The sequence below is a fragment of the Peromyscus californicus genome, unplaced genomic scaffold, assembly GCF_007827085.1.
Source record: "Peromyscus californicus insignis strain IS unplaced genomic scaffold, ASM782708v3 Scaffold_20__1_contigs__length_68692818, whole genome shotgun sequence".
Classification (NCBI taxonomy): Eukaryota; Metazoa; Chordata; class Mammalia; order Rodentia; family Cricetidae; genus Peromyscus; species Peromyscus californicus.
The window spans coordinates 21,344,423-21,361,513 of NW_026294503.1; the positions used below are offsets into that span (position 1 = coordinate 21,344,423).

Here is a 17,091-nt window from a genome sequence, read left to right on the forward strand (position 1 = left end):
TAAACACGCACTTTCAAGCTCACATGCATGTGCTCTCTCTCCCTCTCTCCCTCTCCCTCTCCCTCTCCCTCTCTCTCTCTCTCTCTCTCTCTCTCTCTCTCTCTCTCTCACACACACACACACACACACACACACACACACACCACCCTCAGAAGTATGAGATGTTTAAGAAGAATGCCAACTCTTCTGAAAACTTGGCATTGATTCAAGGAACTTGGTGACTTAAGGTTCAGAAGCCCTGGATGGGCATGGGACACTAGTTTGGAATCCCAGTTATTGGGAATGGAAGTAGAAACTCAAGGTCAGGCTTGGATACATAACTTCTTGAGATTCTGCCTTAAAAGAAAGAGAGGAAAAGAGCGAATGGGAAAGGAGAGGAAGGAAGTAAAGAAGGAAGTGGGAAGGAGAGAAGGAAGGAAAAGGAAAATAAGCTTAGCTCAGCACAAACTGGATTTGTCATGTCTCACTTATGAACAGGAAGTGACGATGGGGAGACGTACCCCTGTGAATGGAGACATTTTCTGTGCCTCAGGCTTGGCTGTGTGAATTTTCTCACTCAATTCTTCCTCTAACCCTAAGGAAGTGATTGTCCCCACCCTCATTTCACAGATGAAGGAAACAGCCCAGAGCACTAGAATGTTTTCCAAGCGGTAGATGTTTTCCGCAGCTCTACTTTATCCTGCCCTCTTCTGAGTCCCTTGGATCCCACAGTCCTCAGGCACGGCCAGGCTCAAACTGAAAATGAAGCAAGAGCTGCTCAGCAGAAAAATCAAAGCCAGTTGAAGGTCAGCAGCCCAAGCCTGTGCTCCAAGCTCCTTTGGAGACGGAGTCTCCGTAGACATCGGCAGGTGCCGAGTCGCGATTCCTCCTTCCTTTGCACAGAGGCTTGCCTGCTTCTTGAAGAGGTGCAGCAGAGCTGATAAGAGAAGACTAGAGACACACATTCCTGGGAAGCTAGCATTAGTTGTTTGCTTGTTTGCTTTCTTCCCCCGGGCCAGGGAGCGAGCGGCCAGCGCAGCCTCCATACTTTCCCTCACTTCCGGGCCTTCGGAGTCAGCCTGCAGAACCGAAGCTGAAAGCTGAAGACTCTGTCTCACGTAACAGCCTGAAAGCCTTAGTATGTGCCATTTTAAGCGTTGTCTGCCGTGCTTCCAAATGATTTCTGGCTGTCATTAAATCAGGAGCCATTTACTACCCCTGTGTAGTATGTATCACACATGTCAGAGGCATTGGATGTGTACCCAGGGAGGGAAAGCTTGGGTTTGGTAGTTCTTGAATTCCTGTCCTATAGGAGCTGGGGAGATGGCCCAGATTTACCCAGTTGGTAAACTGCTGAACACTCAACTGTGATGACCTGTGTTTAGATTGGCAGCACTCATAAAAGGTCCATTAAGATTAAGAAAAAAAAAAGATAAAAAGGTGTATCGTCGTGTATCTATAATCCCAGTGCTAGGGAGGCAGAAACAGGGTAACTGGACCTGACCAGTCAATCTAGCCTCATCATCAAGCTCCAGGTTCAGTGAGAGCAACCCACGTCTCAAACCGTAAGATGGAGAGCAAGGGGAAGACTCTGGATATTGACCTCTGACCTCTACATGCAAGAATACATATGTACATAAAACATACCCATGAATATGTACATACACACTCGAATACCCTAAGATGAAATAACTTGTAAACTAGGCACAGTGGTGTGCCCTAGAATTCCAGGACTCTGGTGGTTAAGACTAGCCTAGGCCCCACAATGAGCCCTGTTTTGAAAAGAAAGAGAGGGGGAGAGAGGAGGATGTTCACATCCATTAAATGATCTTTTCCTCACACCCATCCCATGGAATACTATTATTTCATTTTACAGTCCAGCCCACCAAAGGGAATGGCCTGATTTATGCTATCTGTGACTATGTGGGCAGACCTGGACATCCCAATTCTTGCTTGGTAGCTGAATGCCCAGGAGTTCCGGGTCCCGAGGTCCCCTGCTCAGTGACTGTGTTTGCTTCCCCTCTGCAGTCAGCCCCAGCAAAGAGATCAAGATCGTGTCTGCCGTGCGGAGGAGCAGCATGAGCAGCTGCGGCAGCAGCGGCTACTTCAGCAGCAGCCCCACGCTCAGCAGCAGCCCCCCTGTGCTCTGCAACCCCAAATCCGGTGAGTGAAAAAGGGGTGACCATGCTCCTGTTTGTGGAGGCTTGGGCCCCTGTGTGTGCTGAGTTCCATGGGAAACAGAGATCAGAGGAGCAGGCACCTCACAAAAGCATCCTCGAATCAACACCAACACCGGTTGAATGGCTGGGAAAGAATAGCACGTGGGCTGAGATGCAGCCTCATGGGAGGCTACTGTTGACCCATAATGCAGTCCTGCATCAGGATGCCCTATAAAGTACACAGAGTGGCTCGGAGAGAGCCAGGCCAGACACTTTCTTGTTGACCAGTTACTCAACGTTGGTGCCCCCGAAAGGAAGGCATGACTTTGCTCAAGATGCTGCCTTCAGAGAGATGGCTCTCAAAGTCAGCTGGGGACTGTCCAACACCAGCACTCCCAGGAACTGGTATCAGCAGCTGAGAGGAGTTCCTTGGCTCTCAAAAGGGCCTCAGCCACTCGCAAATGCAGCAGAGAAAGAACTGCTTTCCCAGACCATGGCAAGCAAGAATCTATACGAACCTGTGTTTTTCCTTCCTTCCTTCTTTCCTCCCTCCCTCCTTCCCTCCCTCCCTCCCTCCCTTCCTTTCTCTTTGTTTGTTTGTTTGTTTGCAGAGATAGGGTCTTGCTATGTAGTCCTGTCATGTCTGGAATTCATTATGTAGCCCAGGCTGGCCCTGAACTTGCTACAGTCTCCCTGCTGGATGCTGGGATTACTGTCTTGTACTCAGTGCCTAACACTCAAAGGAAGAAGGGTGGGTATACAGAAGCCCGCCCCTTGGAATTCATCGGTGTCTTGCAGTTCCAAAACCTATTCATCAGCCTCCATGAGGACTTTGAACCATCATAAGGGCGAGATGGCTTAGAACATAAAAGTGTTTGCCATACAACCCTGACAACCTGAGTTCAATCCCCAGAACCCTCAGAACCTATGTAAACATTCAAGGAAAGAGCCGATGCCACAAAATTTTCTGACCTCGTAGCCTCTCTGTGTGTCTATCTCTGTCTGTCTCTGTCTCTCTTTCACAGGCACACACACACTCTCTGATAAATAAACATTTTAGCCATCTCTATATATCAGAATAATATCTATTTAGTAGTAGATATAAGTATCTGACCTCGCCGCTCTCCCAAAAGAACAAAGCCATAGCTGTTGCCGTAATCTGTGTCATGGTGGTGAGTAAGAGGGAAATCTGCAGGATAATTCCCTGGGTCTCAAAGATTCTGTTTCTCAACCCAAGAAAAAGAAAAAGAACATTAAAATAAACGGCCGGCCCTGCTGCCAAAAATGTCATTAATTTTCATCACCCCCTGAGGAGTCACAGGCCTGGAGAGGAGCTCATCTGCTAAGCAATAAGATCTCAACCCTCATACACTCACTGCTTTTCCTACCTCCTCTCTGTCTCCTGAGACATTCATTTCTCATCTTGATATTTGACCTGGTCCCTCATCCTTAGCAAACATTGATTCGTGTTCAAAGCTTTCTGAAAAGCAGAAGTAATAATCCCAACCACCTGTCCCCTTCACAAGAAGCAATTCTTAGCTCTTCTCTAGGAGAGTGCTTCTTAAGCCTGGGGCTCACCCGGTAAGTGGGCCCAGCTGCCAGGGGGATCATGCAGGCCTGGCCCTTGCGGCTGCACACTTGTTGGGGGCCAGTGTCTGACCTCTGAGTGAATGCCACCAGCAAAGAGAACTGGAGGTGGGCGCTTCTCCAGATTGGACCCTGGCCCTGGCTCCTTTCATATTTTGTGGCACTTAAATCTCTGCTGTGCATGTACCCATGTTTGGATGGTCCCTGTGCCCTATAGCCACTAGCTCCCCTGGAAGGCTCGGACAGCCCCCTCTCCCATTCCAAACGATCAAAGAAAAGACAGGGAAATTCATTACTGGAGGATGGATGGCAATGTTCATCACTCGGGGGCTTTCATGCAGCTGTCTCAGTTGCCTTGGTAGACAACATCAGTGAGCTGAGAATAGACGGACAGCCCTCCAAACTGTTCTCTTTCAGAATTTCTGAGACAGCATAGAACAGGAGGACAGCGTGACAGTCGCTGAGAACATGGGCCCTGGCACCCATGCCTGAATTGGATCCTAATTGTACTACCCATGCTTTCGTACAGCATCTTGGACATGCGCACATTAACTTTTCTGAAACAGTTTTCTCACATATAAAACTAATGACAAAAAAGAAAGAAAATTTTAACAGCTTTAATACCAAGTATAATATATAACTTCGAGCTTTAAGACTGCCGGGCTCTTACTTCTGTGATTTTAGGATTTTTCTATTCTATCTTGAAGCCTTAAGAGCATCAGGCACTTCTCTGGTTTTAGGATTTTCTACTATGAGTTTATTATATCTAATTTCACTTTCTAGTGAAGCAGGCATGGGGATATACAGCTTCAATCCCAGCGCTAGAGGCTCAGGCAGGATTTCAGTGAACCTGAGGCCCAGCATGTAAGCAAGACCCTGTCCATAAATAAATAAATAAATAGACAAACAAACAAACAGTGAACCTGAGGCCCAGCATGTAAGCAAGACCCTGTCTATAAATAAACAAACAAACAAACAAACAAACAGTGAACCTGAGGCTCAGCATGTAAGCAGGACCCTGTCTATAAATAAATAAACAAACAAACAAACAAACAAACAAACAGTGAACCTGAGGCTCAGCATGTAAGCCAGACCCTGTCTATAAATAAATAAATAAATAAACAAACAAACAAACAAACAAACAGTGAACCTGAGGCCCAGCATGTAAGCAGGACCCTGTCTATAAATAAATAAATAAATAAATAAATAAATAAATAAATAAATAAATAAATAAATAAATAAATAAATAAACAAACAAACAGTGAACCTGAGGCCCAGCATGTAAGCAGGACCCTGTCTATAAATAAATAAATAAATAAATAAATAAATAAATAAACAAACAAACAGTGAACCTGAGGCCCAGCATGTAAGCAGGACCCTGTCTATAAATAAATAAATAAATAAATAAATAAATAAATAAATAAATAAATAAACAAACAAACAAACAAACAAACAAACAAACAGTGAACCTGAGGCCCAGCATGTAAGCCAGACCCTGTCTATATATAAATCAATCAATCAATAAATAAATAAACAAACAAACAAACAAACAGTGAACCTGAGGCTCAGCATGTAAGCCAGACCCTGTCTATAAATGACTGAATGAATGAATGAATGAATGAATGAATAAAAGCAGGTTTTTAAAAAAATGAGATTAGTACAGTGATGAACCAGACTCCTTTGAACAGTAGTTCTCAACCCTGCTAATGCTGCAACCCTTTAATACAGTTCCTCATGTTGTGGTAACCCCCACCATAAAGTTATTTTCATTGCGACTTCATAACTGTATTTTGCTACTGTTAGGAATTGTAATGTAAATATCTGATATGCAGCTGGTCTTAGGCCGCCTCTCTGAAGGTCGTTCCATACTCAGAGGGGACGAGACCCACAAGCTGAGAACCGCTGCTTTAGATCGTTAGTTCAGGTAGAGATTAAATAAACGATGGATTTGACAGGGTGCAGGGAAGTCGCCCAGCTCGTGGAGAGTACTCAGGGGAGTCCCCTGGTCTGGCTCCTCAGAGCTCGATGCAGCATTCTTATGTTTCCAGGTTATTTATTAGAAGAAAGAATGAAGCTTTGTAAGTGGGATGTGTGCAGTATGTTGGGGACAGGGAGTCGGATGGAGCCAGTATCTGCAGTATGACCAATGGACTGCTGGCATTTTGACATCTCTAGATACATAAACGGACTTAGAAGAAAGAGCTGGAAGAATTGGAAGCATAGCCTTTTCTTTTATAGGAAAACTCCATTCCTCTCTTTGTCTCCTTCCAAGGTATTTTGGTTTCTTTTCCTTCACTTTCTCAACCTCCCTGTATCCCCGTGGTTCAAAAGGCAGGTTTCAGCTCTTTGCTGGTATTTCCTGTCTGCTCAGCTAGAGGATAAACGTGAGGTGGAGGTCGTTGCCGCTCTTACTGGTTAGCAGTCGAGAGGAGGCATTCAAGAAATGACTAGGAGAAGGACTCAAGAGTTGTGCATTCTCTGACACTATGTCTGTCTCTCAGTGCTGAAGAGACCTGTTACTTCTGAGGAACTCTTGACTCCTGGAGCTCCGTATGCAAGGAAGACATTCACGGTAAGCCCTGCTCCTGTGCACACCCATCTGTCAGTGTGTGGCTTAGGGACCAAACTGAATACTTTTCTTCAATTCCCCCTCCATTTTTTTTTTTTTTTTTTTTTTGAGACATGGTCTCATTATGTAGCCCTGGATGGTCTGGAACTCACTATGTAGACCAGGCTGGCCTTGAACTCACAGGGATCCTCCTGCCTTTGAATCCTAAGTGTTGGGATAAAGATGTGTGTTGCCACACCCATCTGCACATTTTATTTTTTGCTTGGTTATAATAGTAGTCTTTCTGAATTCTAATGCAGTGAAATGCATTCAGACTTCCCTTGATTTGTTAGTGAAATTTTAAGATCTTTTTGACGTGTCCTTTTAAATATCTACTATGCACTGATTCTAATGTAATTAAGTACTTTAAAGACAGATGACAATACAAAAAATTTCTTCTTCAGTACAGTTAATTCTAAAAATCACTAAGATGTTGGGATTATTCTAAGGAGGAGAAAGCAAACAGTAGGGTAAATGTCAGTGTGTGTTGAGGTGGACAGCCATATGACTGCAGAGCCCTGTGTAGTCTCCTGTAGCTGAGGACTCTCCCTCATGGTATTCCCACAACCTTCTTCCTGCCGTCCCCAGACCCTGTTGATTTTATTCAAATGGAATCTAAGTTATTTTTCTGAAGGATTCCACATAACCTCAAACTATGTGTAGCCCAGGATGACTTTGAATTTCTGACCCTCCTGCCTCCACCTCTGAAGTATACCAGGATTGTAGTCTACATTGGGTTCATGCAGTGGGGGGGGAGGGAGGGGCTCAAACCCAGAGCCTCTTGCATGCTAGGCAAGTACTCTACCAACTAAGAGACAGCCCCAAGCCTGTTCATGTGATCTTATTGGTTCCATCTCCCCTATCCCACTTGCTTTCTGCTCTCAGCCTGCAGCATCCATATCAATAAACTTCTGAAGAACATCTCCTCTCTCTTCCTCTGTTTCCCAACTTTCGTTATTAACCTCAAAGAAGAGAATGTTTTCCCACACGTTCATTCACACCCCAGAAGATTGCTGAGGACCCCTCCCAGGCTGAGCCCTGGGGAGTTAACATAAGGAGGAGGAAGGACTGTTATGTCTGTATCAAAAAGGCACACTGTACATTTGAAAGTGAAACTAGATATATTAAATTCATAGTCGTGAATCCTAAAAGCGCACAAGTGCCTGATAGTCTTAAGAATTTCCATCTGAGTTTCCACTCGCCCCCTTGCTTTTCTCCAGTCTCCAGCTGTTGAGAAGTGGATGTTTTAAGAGCATTCGTTTTCTTTTTGTTTAAGAGTCAGCATCACTAACCCTTGACTGTGAGGGTGTTTCAGGTGGCATATGTACTAAGGATGCCCCTGGAGCCATCCAGGGAACCTACCTGCCGGTTCTGATTCGGTAGGAAAAACTATGCTTTGGTGCCAAACAATGTTTGGACCAGAGTCTGTTTGTAAACTGTGAACTTTATCTTCTTTCTCACTTGGTTTTCTCAGTACTGAAAACTGTCTTTGAAAAGAGGCCAAGATTCTTCTGTCTCCCCGCCATTAGTAGTCGAAGCTGTTCTTCTAGAATTCGATGTAGCTGGGTCAAAGTCTGTCATTTGGCTATGAAGGAAAGCTCATGTTGAGGTAGAGATTGAATCTAGAGAGAAAGTGCAGCGATGTCTTTACTGCCTTCTCAGACGTCTACTGGGGTGTGATATGAAATTGTCTGTCAGCCCAAGAAAGAGGTATGCTGCCAGTGCTTTCCTGGGGAGTGACCTCCCCAACGCAGACAGGTTATGTGTCTCCACTACATTTTCATTCCCCTGACACACTAGAGATGAAACGAAGAAAAAAGATTAACACACGTAGTTAATCTGGGGTCAGACTTCACTCTCTTGGGAAGACAGGCAGATTGCCGGGGACTGTCTGCTGTTTGCTAATTGTGGTTTTCCTCTCTAGATTGTCGGCGATGCGGTTGGCTGGGGCTTTGTGGTGCGAGGAAGTAAGCCATGCCACATCCAGGCTGTGGACCCCAGTGGACCTGCAGCTGCAGCAGGGATGAAGGTACGATTGATCGACTCTGGGCTCACTCTCTTTCTTTCTGCTCTGGCATCTTCAGGGAGCATTCATTGATTGATTTTTTTTTTTTCTTAATTTCCACATTTCTTAGTTTTCTCCCTGTGTTTTCCTTCCACTCAGAAAGAGTCAAATCTGTAGGGCGTAGCGTCACACACCTGTAGTTCTAGCACTCTGGCCACAAAGGCAGGAGAATCCTCCTAAGTTGGCAAACCATCCAGTCAGAAACCAGTGTTTACCTCCATACCAATCAGGCCACTGTTGCCCCAGTAGGCACATCAAGCTTAGTAGATTGATATTACAGCATGCAGATTCTACCCCTGGGTAAGTGCAGTGATAACTTTTCTCCTTAGTTCCAGCTTGATTTCTCTATGTCCTGCAAACCAAGTGTATTGTGTCTTCAGCAATCACACTTGCTATCTATCTATAGGGGACAGCCAAGAGCAATGTCAATAACCTGTGTTCTTTTGGAGGCCCTTGGGGCGGGGGGCTCCCTGACTATTAACTCATAGGGAAATATCCCATGCCTGGTGCTGAGATTTTCATCTAGCAATCTATGCATTCTAATGGAAAGCATGGTACAGAAATGCAGGGAACCTGTGTTCAAGGTCCTCTTTTAAAAACATGTGTTCTTCATTAGCATACAAAGCAGTTGGTTTCCATAAGAGTTCTTCATACAACCTTGACTTTGGTGAATGCGCCTCTCATTCCCTCTTCCCCTGGTCCTCCTCACTTGTTCCCTGCTTACATCTGTATGTAACCCACAGTATTACCCCCAAATGTGATTTTCTGTGTCTAAGCATCTTTATCTAGCACCATTTTGTTCTATCCTCTGTGAACATTTCACAGAGGATGTTGATCTTGGCTGATCTAGTATGAGGAGAGGATTCAAAAGACTGGAATGTTCCATCATTCCTCACACACATTCATTCAATGCTTCTGCCCTCTCCCACCATGTCCTCGCCTAGTGCTGTAAACCAGGGCAGCGGTGGCAACGTGGAGATCTTCCGCATCTAGATTCCTGTGACTCTGGCATTGGCTTGCACATTTTTAAAGTGATGGGGGGCAACTAAGCATGGCTCAGAGAAGCAGAGAGCAGTGTACCACTCACCGCTGCTCTAGTATTACCGTCTGATTCTACCCCCTTCCCCATTTGATGAACACATCTCACTAGGTCTTATGCTCCAAATGATGCCAGCCTCCTTGGCTAAAGTAGCTAGGGTTAGAGTCCCTTCCTACAATGGATACAGAACCAAAAGAACTGGGTGGAAGAGCTGCCAAGGGTCCTGAAGAGCAAGCCCTTGTTTCCCAGCTAAGGATGGGTTTTTCATTGTCTAAGGAACTTTTGGCTAAAAGAAGGATTTTGTATTTTACTTCCACAATGACTACCCAGTATAAATTATTTTTGGTATGCTCCTTTATTTCTGAGCATGTACTCCTTCACATGAGGAAGAGTTTCTGCTCTGTCCCTGGAGCCGCATAGTTTTACTGCTTCAGTTGCTTAGAGCAGAGGTCATCTCAGAAGGTTTTGGGGTTTAGCATTTCTCTCTCCAGTATTTCACCTTGTGATGGGGATCAGAATGCTTTAGGGTGTGGGCCACCAGTATGGGGACAGGACAGGCCCCAGCTGATGACAATGGGTGCTTCTTTCCTCGGTTAATACTTCAAGAACTTTCTAGCCAGCATCTTTGAATTTGGAGCTACTCCAAGTTTGTAAAGGTTTCCCCCGCCCCCTTCCTCCTCCTTTTTTTCCTGAAACAGGGTCTGATGTATTTCAGCCTGGCTTTGAACTTGCTGTGTAGCCAAGGATGACCTTGAGTCTACTACTTCCATTAGCACCCCTGCCCAGTCCTGGGATCACAGGGGATCTGGACACCATTCTCCGTTCAGGAGGTGCGTTGTGAATTCTCGGCACACACTCTACAACTGAACCACATCCCAGCCCCACCTCTTTAACCCTTTTTCTGCTGCTCCCATGAGGAAGTCAGTTCTTTCTCCCTTGCTGTTTTATAGACTACAGTCTAAAGAGCTTGCCGTGGACACTGACTTCATGTCCCATCCCACTTTTCTGCGGTCACATCCAGTCTAACCCTGATTCTAGACCCCAATGAATTTATGATCATTTTATAGGCATCCTTGGTCCAACATTCGTGATGGCTCCGTGTCTGGCTCTTAAGTTAATCTAATGAAGTAGCTCTGGCTTCCTGTTCAATGCCAGATGTAGCTAGAGATTCCTTGATCTGGGCCCTACCTATGAGAACCTTATACCTCGCCCTGTGTCACTCACAGTCCCACTGGCTTTCTCTGTAACTTCCAGACACTAGGTCAGTTCCTGCCCTGGGTAAGTAGGCTGGACGCACTCTTTTCTTCCAAGGCTCAGATATTATGTTAGTTTCTCAGGGAAGCCTTGCTTAGCTATGTTTCATTCTCTAGTTCCTCTTTATTGTATAACCCTGCTGTTTTAGTTACCTCAGGCTAAAATAAAAATCCCTTAGGCTGGGTAGTTTAAATGACAACATTTGTTTGAAAGTCCAATATCAGGGTTTGTGGTAGGGGTCAGCTTCTTGGTTTACAGATCAGTCTTTTTTTTCTTCTAGCAAGAGCAAGCTCTCCTGTTGCTTTTCATGAAAAATACTAATACTATTCATGAGTCCGCCTGCATGACCTAACTGCTTCCCATAGGTCCCGCCTACTGATACTGTCCCACCCTAAGGGTAGGAATTCAGCGTAGATTTTGGGAATAGTACACAAATATTCAACCCATAAGACTCATCTTATTTTCTGTATAACCAGAATCTGAAAATATGTATTTATATGCTTATCTCCAATACCTAGCCCATAGATTACTATCAGTCTAAATAACTGTAGTCCCAGTATAAGACAACCCCTGGCATTTAATAACCACTTGAAACAAATTTATTGACAGATCCAGTGGTATTTCTTTGAAAGGGGTCAGACAATATATGTACTGAACATCTGCATTATGCCTTCAGATGTTTTACTGCCACGATCTCTTTTATTTTTCCAACCTCTTATGAAGATGCATAGAAACAGGCTCCCAGCTTTACAAGTGAGGAGATAAGGACCCAACGTGTAAATGTCAGGACAAGATTCCAATTATTATGCTGGTGGTGTTGGTGGTTGTGGTTGTTGCTGCTGCTATGGTTGTTTTGAGACAGAGTCTTACTATCTATCTACTCCAGGCTGGCCAGAATCCCATCATGTAGCCCAGGCTACCTAGAACTCATTATTCCTCCTCTGGCTTCCCTTGTTTGGGACCATGGTATTATTTCAAGAAATCTAAACCTTTGAGGCAGAGCACAGTAGATGACAAATCCCATTAAGTCATTAAATGCTTGGTAAAGTACTAATGAATGGGTGATCTTTCATATGTTTCTTTCATAAATTCCTTTTCTACAGAAGGGAATTTATATTCTATTCAAAGCACATTGTTAGAATGGTCACATGCTATAAACGGATATAGTGGTGCATGTCTTTAATCCCAGCACTCAGGAGGCAGAGGCAAGTGAATCTCTGTGAGTTCGAGGCCAGCCTGGTCTACAGAGTGAGTTCCAAGACAACTGGGCTACACAAAAAAACCCTGTCTTGAAAAACCAGAGAGAGAGAGAGAGGGAGGGAGAGAGAATGGTCACATGCTCACCTGGATTGACTTGAAGAAGATCAAATAAATAACTTGTTCTTGGCACCAGCCCCTCACTTGGACCAGGACTAGATCTTACAGGGTCACCCAAGGGAACACTCCTTTTTGTTGGTTTAATCAACTCTTTTATTGAGCCCTTGTTAGAGCAAGCGCCCAGCCTTCAGGCTTCATTGGAGCTTGGGCCATACTTAACAAATACAGAACAAGAGAAGTCCATGGCCTTTTCTGGAAAGTTTTTTTTCCTTTCTTTTCTTTTTTTTCTGGTGGGAATAATTAGATCTTGTGAGAACCAGTGTTCGAGTGTTCATGCTGCTCTGTGCCAAGTCTCACAGGCCTTTCTAGACTCCTGGCTTCTTTTCTTGTTTCCTGCTGTGATGAATTGATGGATGTTGGCTTACGGTGCCTCATTCCTCTGTTGGCTTGTTTCTTTGTATGTTTATATAGAAACAACTACCTGAGTCACAGTGAGGAATGAAGGGCATTACCTCCTCCCGCATTGCAGAGGCCTTCCTTTCACCGAGAGAAAACATTTTCAAAATCCCACTCATTGCTCCTCTCTTCCCATGACAACCCCATATGTTGTGTGGAATTTTCCGCTCTTACCAAGAGAGACCATTTCCTGTCCAATCAGTCAAGCTAATTAGTAAGTGATGGTCGTAGAATGACCATCAAAACAGACGGGGAAAAAAATACACTGGGCTCTGAACAGCTCTCAAATAAATAGTTCTTTTTTTTTTCAGTCAAAAACTATTGATTGGTGCCATGTGCTAGTTGTCACAGTGGGATTTACAGCTGAGCAAAGAAGACTTTAAGTTTATCCTGGCCTGAATATATAATTACATATACATATAATTAATTGCATATATGTATATCTGAGATGTTAACTGTGAAGGAGAAGAAAGTACTCATACTTTTTAACGGGGATTGAGAGGGAGTGCCTCCCTGAGGAAAGAAGAATTGAGCCCAGGTCTCAAGAATGAATAGAAATCAGATAAATGTCTGTCTGTGCACTATGTACATGGATTCAGAGGTTGTGTCTTCAGAGCATACACTTTCCTTTTCTCCACTTCTGAGTCATCAAGGAAGTAAGTTGTTTACCTTTGCCCCATATTTCCATTGCACTGATGTTGGGTCAAACTCATAGGTCCAAGTGACCATTGACTGAGCTCTTAGAATCCGTGAGCAAAAATAAATCCTCCCTCTTATACATTGTGTCTGTGCGGTATTTTCTTTTCTTTTTTTACAGCAAGGTAAAAGTAATACAGTTTCGTAAATAATGGGAGCATACAAATTAAAACATAACTAAAGCATACATAAAGAATTCTTATAGCTCACCTGGGCATGGTGGAGCACACCTATAACCCCAGTATTTGGGAAATAGAGACAGGAAGATCAGGGGTTAAAAGTCATTCTTGGCTACCTAGTGAGTTCAAGGCGAGTCTGAACTGTGTGAGACCCTGTGTCAAGAACAAATTTTAAAAAGTCATAACTCAAGAAGACAAATAATAACAAAAAAATAAGAAAATGCTTTAAAAATAAACTCTATAAAAATCAGGAATGAAGCCAGGCAGTGATGGTGTATGCCTTTAATCCCAGCACTCAGGAGGCAGAGCCAGGCGGATCTCTGTGAGTTCGAGGCCAGCCTAATCTACAGAGAGAGATCTAGGACAAGCACCAAAGCTACACAGAGAAAACCTGTCTCGAAAAGTCCCCCCCCAAAAAATCAGTAATGAATAGCCAATAAAGTACATGAAAAGATGTGTAACATCATTAATCTCATGGAAATGCAGAATCAGTGGAATGGCCGTGAAAAAAAGATGATGTATTTCCATGTGTGTTGGGGTAGGGGCGTGCAGTCCCTAAAAATAGAAAGACCCCAGAAGGGAGCACAGCACCTTGGAAAACAGGAATGAAATTCATGAGTGGACTGCAGTATTTGGAGAACTGGGGAGGGGCGGGGAGCAATGAGCCCTTAGGCTAGGACCGTGTTCCATTGCCTGCATTTTATTATCATCCGCTAAGACATTTTCTAGTCTGTGAAATGTGGATGCCAAGGATCCACAGCTTGCTTTAGCCATTGGCTCTAACGTGTGTATAACACATGCTCTGTTCTGAAAAACAAGGCCAAATTTACATCCGCTAAGACACAGTTTCTCATCTTTTAAGGGCTCTGAGCCCCTCACACCACAGAAGAGCAGGTGAACTAGAGAAAGGGAGCTCAAGCATGTCATACCGAGTTTTTAATCGAGTCCTAACCTTCCCACAGTAAAATCCACCGCTTTCGTTGTACAGTTTGGTAGCTTTGCTCTGTCATTCAGCTCACAGGACATGTCTGTCACTTCTAGTTCCCAGTGCCTCCCTTCTCTTAGCTCCTCACCAGCGGCAACCACCAATGGGATTTTTGCCATTAATTAGGTTTTTAGAGCCAAACAGAATCCTTGGCAACTTCAGGCAAATGGTTTCACTTCTCTTTGACTTGTATCTGCTGAAGACATAGACATGAAACCTTCCTCAGGGTTGGAGAGTGAGGTCATGTAGGCAGACCCTCCCCCCCACCCCAACCATGACAGACATGTTATCCCTCCCTCCTCCCCCTATGAATGTGTGAGCAGGTTTCTAAGAGGCGACCAGCCATACCCAGTGTATAAAGTAATTGTGAAGCTTTCTTCAATCCTGGACTGTCTCCATATTCCTGAGACTAGAAAACAGCTGTCAGATTCAGGAAGGGTTCTAAGTGTTGAGAGGGAAAGATGGTCATGGACATGGTTTGGTTTCATACTTTTAGCATCTGGAGCCATGAAACAAATGTTCCTGTTGTTTTAAGGCATCCTGGTTTTCTTATAAAAGCACCGAAAAACAAATGTAGTGGCCACATGTCACGAAAATGGCTCAATTAAAGAAGGGGGAGTGGACAGTTACAGAAACTGCACACACATTCTTTATATGTTATGGAGTGCCTGCTACCTACAGTGCCCTGAGGCAGGCCCTGGGGTCCAGTTGTACTTAAGGCCAGCCAAGGTCCTTACCCTCAGGGTTTCAAGTCAAGTCTAATGATGAGCCAGATATTAATAATTTCCAAATACTTAACGACATATGATGTCACTAATGCAACTATTGGTTACCTGTACACATTCCGTGGCCAATTATGATGCAGGAATTTGGCAGGAAGCTTCCTGCCGGAAAGCCTTGGGTTCTGAGACACAGTAAACTTGCACATTTCATTGTCTTCAGGATTGAACGAGGAAGACTATGTTGTTGAGTGTTTCATTTTGCCTCATGCGTCAGTCTCTTCAATCTGCCCCCACCTTTTCTTGTGCCAGATGAAATCGATTCTTGTCAGTATTAAAGTTACAGCGTATGTTCTCCTGAGGACAGGCCAGGGGAGCCAGTGATGAAAACATTGGTCTGGCGGAGGGTCAGCTGGCTGGAGCCAGAAGAATGGTACTGAGTTGATTGAATGCTTTGTTTTGCGGATTCCTGATCCTCCTCCAGTCCCTTTGGTCTCAGTGAATGTCATCACCGCCCACCCAGTTTCTCAGGCCAAGGATCTGAAGGCCATATTTGCTTCTCTCTTTTCCCTTCAGTTTAAGATGTCCTCAAAATGCATCGTAAGTGAATGAATCCTGTTTATATTTTCTTAAAAAATTGAAGCATAGCACTGGGTACCCAGGTAACGTTTCAGTCAGAGACATGTCATAGGCAGCATTGAAACCAAGAGACATTACTAAAATAACAGTCTTTAAGTGTAATGTCTGGAATATAATCCCACCTTTTCGATAAGTTTAATGGATAGTTGGTATGAGTTCTAAGAATCATTAAACTCATTTGCATTATCTCTACCATCATTTTTAGTGATAGTCCAGTGATATAGATATGTTCCTCTTTTTCCAGGTAGAGAAAACGAGGTTCAGGTTAGGACTAGATGGATTCATATTTGCATAGGTCTAGATCCTGTGCTTTTGTGATTGTTAAACATCTCTGAAAATTACTATCTCAAATGAAGGTATATGTGGGCCAAAGGGTTTAGATGTTCTTGGGGCCAGCAGCAGAATATACTCTTGGAACCACTGCATTGGCTCACACTGTGCAGCTATACTCTTCAAGAACATAACACTGATAATAGCATTTTGGAGAAGTGATACATTCATATTAATAAATAGTTTAAAATTGAAAGGACTGAGCCCAGGAAATTGTAGTCGGAAGGTTTCTCTAGTCCCGCCATGCCCCCTCAGTCCTGTGGCCCACTTATGAAATAATCACTCAAAAACTTATATTAATTATAACTGCTTAGCCATTAGCTCAGGCTTATTACTAACTAGCTCTTACACTTAAATTAACCCATAATTCTTATTTATGTTTAGCCACATGGCTTGGTACCTTTTCTCAGTTCTGCCTTGTCATCTTGCTTCCTCTGTGTCTGGCTGGCATCTCCTGACTCTGCCCTTCCTCTTCCTACCTGACTTGCCATAGGCCAGAGCAGCTTCTTTATTAACCAATCATAGCAACACATATTCACAGTGTACAGAAAGACATCCTACAGCAGAAGATGAAAAAGCATACTGTATTCCAAGGATTTGAGCAGCCTAACTCTGGTGGCATATATGATACTTCAAATGTAGCTGGCCTGGTGGGTGAATACTTTTTGTTGGTCTGACACCCCAAAACATGAACAGTATCTAGTGCATCATGAGAGTGCATGTAGATCCTGCTCATGTGATTATAGATGCCTAAATAAGCTCTACTGTTTTGCCCACAGCTTTAGTATCTGTTCTGTTTCTAATCTCTGAGGTTCTTTTGCATTTATGTAGTGTGTGTGTGTGTGTGTGTGTGTGTGTGCGTGTGTGTGTGTGTGTGTGTGTGTACTTGATGTACTTGTACATCCCACAGTGCAAGTGTGGAAGTCAGAAAACAACTTGCATGGTCATTCCTTCTACTATGTGGGTTCTATCAGTTAAATGCAGGTGCTCAGACTTGGTAGAAAGCACTTGCCAAGCCATCTCGCTGGCCACAGCATCTGTTTTTCCTTCCCTCTGTGTTTTTCCTGATCCTGATCCCA

General features: G+C 44.0%; 1 protein-coding gene across 1 annotated transcript in view; it reads left to right on the forward strand.

The window, feature by feature from the left end:
- Positions 1-17,091, forward strand: part of Deptor (DEP domain containing MTOR interacting protein) — a 152,237-nt gene that overhangs the window by 108,216 nt on the left and 26,930 nt on the right. Inside the window, exons 5-7 of the mRNA XM_052749203.1 lie at positions 2,008-2,142; positions 6,227-6,297; positions 8,258-8,362. Of these exons, the coding sequence (XP_052605163.1) occupies positions 2,008-2,142; positions 6,227-6,297; positions 8,258-8,362 (311 nt within the window). The remainder of the gene's footprint in view (positions 1-2,007; positions 2,143-6,226; positions 6,298-8,257; positions 8,363-17,091) is intronic.